At 37.1% G+C, this 7,483-nt stretch overlaps 1 protein-coding gene across 1 annotated transcript; it reads left to right on the forward strand.

Annotated features, from left to right (window-relative positions):
- The first annotated feature begins 5,396 nt into the window (after nucleotides 1-5,396).
- LOC136852795 (uncharacterized) lies at nucleotides 5,397-6,005 on the forward strand. Its single transcript, XM_067127695.1, has one exon. It carries the CDS (start codon nucleotides 5,397-5,399, stop codon nucleotides 6,003-6,005), a length of 609 nt encoding a protein of 202 aa, XP_066983796.1.
- The last annotated feature ends 1,478 nt before the right edge of the window (nucleotides 6,006-7,483 follow it).

Genomic DNA, 7,483 nt, shown 5'->3' on the forward strand with positions numbered 1-7,483 from the left:
TCGAACGTTTTGGAGTTTCAAATATGCCTATGTTTTACGACTTTAACTCTCAATCAAAGAAAAAGATTTTCATATGATCGGAGTCATTTATTCTGCCATTATTAACTATAAAGTGATTTATAATGTTACCGATAATAATAATCGTCCGCTCCTTTGAAATTTAGCGTAAAAAATTCGAAGAAAAAATGAAAAAATTTTAAATGCCGAAACAGCGTGAGCCTGGGGCCATTACAACAGAAAAGCTTTTGCATTTAAGAAAAGCCGTTTTTCACGGGACCTAATGAGGTCTATAGACGAAGAGTTCTTAACACCTAATTCAACATACATCAAGTCTTCGTATTCAGAACGAAGTGTAACGTTTCATCTTTGGATGAAGATACAAAGCCTCGGTTTCCTTTTTTCCTCCGTGTAAGTCACAGATTCTGAAGGAAGGGAATTGTGCCGATATAATGATGCCGGGACAAGAGAAAAGAACAATGGCCTTCACGAGTGAGTTGAGAGCGAAAAAGCCAACCGGACGTGAAAATGAAAAGTGGCTGAATTCCTTAAGCATGACTTTGTAACACCTCATTTTACTCATGACAATAACCTGTTCCGACATAATAGCTTACTCTCGTATAATGGCTCGCTAATATGAACTGTAAGAAGGATTCGTGGGCGTAACCTTTTTCAGTCCTTTATTCCTCCTGGTCCTTCAGTTTTTCATTCTGGCCTTTCTTTTGATCTAACGTCTTTCAGGATCATTAAATTTTCTTTTGTACTTTTATGTATCTCCATTTCCCTTACATGAAAAAGATACTTATTAAAGGTTAATATTTTTTGCCTTGTGGCTTAATTTGAAACAATTCGTTTGTACCTAGAGATACAGGTTGAATTCCTCAACTGTGTAATAAAATAAATGCTGCAAAGAACTCACGTACTTTGCTATTCACTGAGTGCTTATTTACAAGGGAAGATGAACAGGAATGTCTGACTACAGTTAGACAAAGCTGTCCTATTTCATAATAATATGATGCTTTGTGAATTTTCCCACATGTGATGGGTTACAGTTACAAAATTACATTTTGCCTTCATCGGTATATGACCGTATAATTGGAAATGCACTTTTTAAGAATAGTTTACAAATGACACTTGCCATCATTATAAATTAAGTACTTGTATGTATTTTTAAGATATACAAGAGTATTAATATATATATCTGAATGATGTAGTTCCAAATCTGCTTATTCTTAGTCTTTAATTTCGGTTCGAACAATGAGAGTAGCTTACTGGAGAGTAAAGACAAGAATATGATTAGGATTAAAGATGCATAACTGACAGAAGCATATTGGATTTTGGAAGGTAAATTTGAGGTTACTGATGCAGCAGAGGGCATTAGTATGAATCATTGCTTAGGCAGAGGAATAAAAAAAGTGATTAGTGAATAACTGAAAAGCATGGAGTTTGGAGTATGGTTGCCACTAAGAAAAAGAATAATCTAAAGCTATAATTGAGTAATAATAATGAGGAAGAGGCAAAACGAACAAAATCTGATTAAATGGTTAGGTTGAAATGGAAAGAAACTGTGGGTACGGAATGTGAATTGTTCTGGAAAGAAGAATGTTAATGAGCAAACAGACCAAGAGAGATAGATGCAAATGGGGAGACTCTCCCTGAAGACAGCAGTTAGCTTGTCATGCAGTATTTTAAGGGTCACTGGAATAGAGGCAAAACAGATAACAGAAGAGTGGAGGAAAATACTGAAACCTAATTTAGATGTGGAAGTGAGTATTGATGATGTAAGGAGATCAATTAAAAAGTTTAAGAATGAAAATATTTAAGGAGCTTGTCTGATAACAAGAGGGGCGATGTGCATTACAGTGACAAAATATGTGAGTAGTTGACCTTCCTCTGGGTTAGAGAAAGGAACAAGACAGACTGATCTCCATGTGTGTGTGAAAGGGAAGATGATAGAGAAGGCTGCAAGAATCATAGGGTTCTAACATTGCCTAATGTGGGAAGATGGTTTGAAGGAATTTACTTGATAAGAGAAGGTAATAAAAAATGGGTTGTTAAATATAAAAAAAAAAGTTTGGGTCTACGCAATAAAAATGGTCTTGGGTCAAGTACTGGTTTTGAGGCAGTGGTGTTAAATAATTGGAGTAAACGGATAAACATAATGCGTGTGCAGTGACCTAGAGATCTTATGACAAAAATGACTGATTTGAAGATCTGTAAGAATAAAGTTGTTAAGATCAAGTGAAGGTTTAGGGCTATTATGATATTCAACTGAGTGATTCATGATATATATTCAAGATAGTCACATAATAACTAATACTGACTTATGAAAGAACCGTCTGGCTGACATATGGCAGAGATACAATAAGTATACTTGTGAATGTGTATCAATATCATATATTAACTAGATATGTATTGGAATTCACTGAAAGTTATACGTATGATTTCCTATTACTATTTCTCCTTAGGTAACAGCGAGATATATTAGGTACATTAACGACTAAATCTCGAGAGAAATCAGAATATGTCTCTGGAGATTTAGTCACTTGACATCGCCAAAGGGCTTTCTAATCACTCCAACATCTCGAAATGACTCGTGACCTGATTCCTAATGGAGGAAGTCCAAGGAGACCGGAAACTTAGGAACATTAATTGAAGCGGCTTCCTTAATGTCAGTATGGTTACATACCCAACTCCCTTCAGGAATCTGTATAAAAACTTTTTAGTTAATGGAATAATTTTTGCAAAGAAGCATACTGAAACAAATATGAGAGCTTGTTAAACAATGATGGAATTTGTATGAAAAGTGTCTTCAAGCGACCTATGTTTAAACATACCATCATGTAAAATAATTTCCCCTCGAATGTGTTGGTTCTAATGCCTACAGTAAAAAGGAAATGGCTGTCTATATTGGAAACTGGATTAGTGTACTGTTGAAAAGATAAAGGACCGAAGTCCTATATGTTCTAGGTTCTAAAACTCACGATTCCAATATGTATATTTGTGATGTATAATTTCCGATATAATAATTCCCTTGCACTACCCTTTAGATACAGTGAAATCTTACCTCTATATTAAAATCAAATCAAGTATAAGTTTATATCTTACTAACAACACCTATGACAGGTTTTTTCCAGGAAAGGTCAGGATTTAACGATAATAACATGATTGCATAGTGAGACCCCATACACATTTTGTAATTAATGAACTGGGAGTCTTTGTTCTGCAGAGAATTGAGAGTGTCTGGCATCCGCTCAACTCTTTGGATGAGAATCTTTCTTAATTCATTAAGCGGAATAACAAACTGAGTAGAAAAACTTAAAATTTCGGTCACCAAGGTTGAAAAATATACATAATTGATGAAACAGGTAACCAGCTATTTCTAATTACCGAATAGCTATGAACAAAATAGAGTAGTCAGTTGGGACTCCGCGTTATCAAGTAACTGGAAAGAAAGAAAATATAGTTTCCTTCATATAACAATGACAAGGTGAAATACATTCACAGTAGCTAACAACATTCGGCATCTAAAACTAATTATCTAAGAATGAATCACGAAATGAAATGGATCATAGACAGTTATACACAATATTTCATATGAAAACCAAGCGTTACTTGAATGTACCTACTATGGGTTTCACAGACAGTGCAAGTGCGATTTTTTGCAATCATTCTGTAACGAACACTCGTATCAGTACGAGATTTTGCTATAGTGCATTACACCCAGTGAGGAAATTTATTGGAGCATCATGAATCATTAATTGTTAATTATAAAGACACTTGCCCCTATACCAAAGGGCAAAGTCTCAATCAGCCAGTCACAAAAACGAACAACCATATACAAAAGCTCCGCCTCCGCCCCCTTCCCTCTCCTTTCTTCCCTCACCTGCCCTCCCCCTCCCCTCAAGCTCTCTCTTTCTCTCTCTCTTTTTCTCTCTCGGAAGGTAGCTTAAGTTTCAACTTATTTTGTATGATTTTTTTAATATCAAGCAAGCTATCTATCTATCTATCTATCTATCTATCTATCTATCTATCTATCTATCTATCTATCTATCTATCTATCTATCTATCTATCTATCTAATTATAGTTTATATTGTTGTAGCTATGTAACGATTCAATCGGTTGTTACCTATCAGATGACTGATTTCTTTATGCATTGATTTGCTCACCTCTCTCTCTCTCTCTCTCTCTCTCTCTCTCTCTCTCTCTCTCTCTCTCTCTCTCTCTCTCTATGATAGTGGTTATGTAATAATTATTAGATTGAGATCTATCTGAAGGGTTTTGGAGTAGTTGAGTGATAGACACTATGACTGATAGGAAAATGACTGTTGTACCTGCGTTTGCTTACCTTCTTCGCAAACCTCATTTCTACTCAGGGCATTAGCCATCTGCTGGTATTACGAGGGTGAGTTTGAAGAAGTGATGGCCACCTCAGAACATAACTGTCCGTATGGTTGCAGAAATGAGTTTGTCACCCAACTCTTCAACTTTTTTAATAAAGAGAACGCTGACAATTGCCTTCAGATTCGTTTGAATAGGCAACTTGTTACAGTTACTCTATGAATTACAAATAAATATTGACCCCTTCCACAGGACATTCATCAGAGTTAAAGCCCTGATTATACTGATGCACGTATTTTCAAGTCATGGATGTTCAAATTTTATTTTATATGATACATATCTATATAAATCCTGTCCTTCATATCTATAATGTGGTTCGGATTCCACAATAAGCTGTAGGTCCCGTTGCTAAGTAACCAATTGGTTCTTAGCCACGTAAAATAAGTCTAATCCATCGGGCCAGCCCTAGGAGAGCTGTTAATCAGCTCAGTGGTCTGGTAAAACTAAGATATACTTAACTTTTCTGTCCTTCATATAGGCCTTACCACCGTGTTGCAGCAGCCTTGAGGATGAAAGCGGGGACGGTGCATTCGATTATGTATCGCAGGACTAGGCCACGGCCTCCAGCACAGCCTATCTTTGACAGTTTCTCTGTAGGAGCCATACGTCGGCACATCCATACAAAGTTTGTTGCCAAGCAGGCTTTTACTCTCGCATCCCTGGCACAGAACCTGAAGGAAGAAAGTATCATCCCTGAAAGTACCCCAAAGATTTCGCTATGGCGCTTACTCCACAAAATAGGAATCGAGTATAAGACCACTCAGCCCAAGATGTATGGCCGGAAGGAGTCGATTGACATCACGTGCCAAAGGATGCGTTCCCTGCGGGACCTTCAAAGACACAGGGAAGACGGCAGGGAGGTAGTGTACCTGGATGAAACGTGGTTCACAACCATAATGAGTCATAACATGGAATGGGTGGTACAGCCGATGGCTTCATTGAGCGCTAAATCCTCTGCTTCTCAGCTAAAAATACCAGTGGCGACTACCATGGGGAAATGAATGGCGAAATGTTCCTACGGTGGCTAACAACTCAGCTCCTGCCACTCCTAGAGGAGCCTTCGGTATTAGTGATGGACAATGCTCCATACCATAGCATAATGACTAAAGAGAGTCGTTGTCCCACCACTGCTACCATGAAATCTGACCTTATTGAATGGTTACAGCGCAGAAATATATCCTTCCCGCAGCATGGTATAAGACCTGAACTCCTCTACATATGCCGTCAAAATAGGCCAAAGCCTGAGTACAAGGTAGATAACACCATTCGGGAATGGGGTCACGAAATCGTCTGCCTGCCGCCCGCACATCCCGAGCTCAATGCAATCGAGCAGGTGTGGGGACACATGAAACGATACGTGCGCTCCTCACTCCAGCGTTTCACCCGAGCAGACCTGCAGGCCAGATTGGAGGAAGCAAGGCTCTCTGTCACTGGCGATGTATGGGCAGTGGCAGTACGTCGATCACAAGCTTTTGAGGACAGTTATCGTTCAACAGATATCATGCATGACAGTATTGATCCTGTCATTATTAGTCTTGACAGTGACGCTGACGATGAAGTTGACTTGCTCTTAGAAAGCGATGAAGACAAAAAAATAAATAAATAAATAAATAAATAAATAAAGTACAAATAAAAAAAATATATAAAAATAAATAAAAATAAAAAATAAAAAAAACCTTCAAAGAAAATTAAATATGAAGGATTGTATCCTACCCACATTCGAGTCCCGTTATCGATTGATACAAATATTCAATCAAATTCAATTCAGTCCTTACAGGGCGTTATAAGTTTTCATTGGGGGGGGGGAAGGGTGGGGGCGGGTGAATATATGTGATATTAGGTTAAATAACAATTTTGTTTCTCGTTTTCTATGAATACCTATCATCTACGCTCATAATGGTGTACAATTGCATATTGTTCAAAGACATTATATTATGATATATAATATATATATATATATATATATATATATATATATATATATATATATATATATATATATATATATATATATATATATATATATATACTGCTATTTAGCCAACACTTTAAATTTAAGAAGCATGGGGGCAAAACGAAAAAATGGTTAAGCCCTCTGTACCACTCCCCACATTTGTAGAAACTGACAGAGAGAGAGAGAGAGAGAGAGAGAGAGAGAGAGAGAGAGAGAGAGAGAGAGAGAGCAAATCAATGTATAAATAGATCAGTTAACTGGAGGGTAACAACCAATGAATCTTTACATTTATACAACACTGTCAATTATTATTAGATAGCTATACAAAATTCGTAAAAAAATATGTTTAAATCAAAGCAACTTTCACAGAGAGAGAGAGAGAGAGAGAGAGAGAGAGAGAGAGAGAGAGAGAGAGAGAGAAGGAAGGACGTAGGGCATGTGAGGGAAGAAAGGAGAGGGGAGGAAGAAGAAGGGGGTTGGAGGTGAAGGGGGATGATAGGTAGGCGCAGCTTTTCTAAGCTGGTGTTCGTCTTCTTGCTTGGCTAATGAGTTTTGCCTCTTGGTATAGGTGCAAAAGTCTTTATTATTCACAATAAATGATTCATGATACTCCTATAAATTTCCTCACTGGGTGTAATACACTATAGCAAAATCTCGTACTCATACGAGTGTTCGTTACAGAATAATTGAAAAAAATCGCACTTGCACTGTCTGTGAAACCCATAGTTCCTAGCTGGTACTCTGTCATTAGACATGCTTTTATTAGATTAATTATCAGTGTTGTTATTTGTCCATAAACGGTTATTTCATATTGACTAAGCTTTCTTAAAAAAAGGAGTCTATCTCTAAAAGGGTAAGAACCCTAACAAGGAAATGTGTGCAGAGACGTATTAATCCATATCGTTATCAAGAGGTTGGGCAAAGAGCAGAAGAGAGAGATGATGATTACTGGGCGATCAAAGGAAATATAAAACGAAATTGGGAATGTAGATTACTACCCAGTAAATCACATTTTCGCTAAATTTTATGTTGATACCTAGGGATATATAATATAAAGTCTTAGAAAGAAAGAAAATTGTGAAAGTAATGCTTTCAGCACCATTAAACTGAATGTCATTTATAATGAGGTT

Source organism: Macrobrachium rosenbergii, chromosome 26 (genome assembly GCF_040412425.1).
Source record: "Macrobrachium rosenbergii isolate ZJJX-2024 chromosome 26, ASM4041242v1, whole genome shotgun sequence".
Classification (NCBI taxonomy): domain Eukaryota; kingdom Metazoa; phylum Arthropoda; class Malacostraca; order Decapoda; family Palaemonidae; genus Macrobrachium; species Macrobrachium rosenbergii.

Bases quoted from the DNA above. Each gene is read 5' to 3' on its own strand.
- LOC136852795 (XM_067127695.1), top strand. From the start codon at position 5,397: ATGAATGGCGAAATGTTCCTACGGTGGCTAACAACTCAGCTCCTGCCA.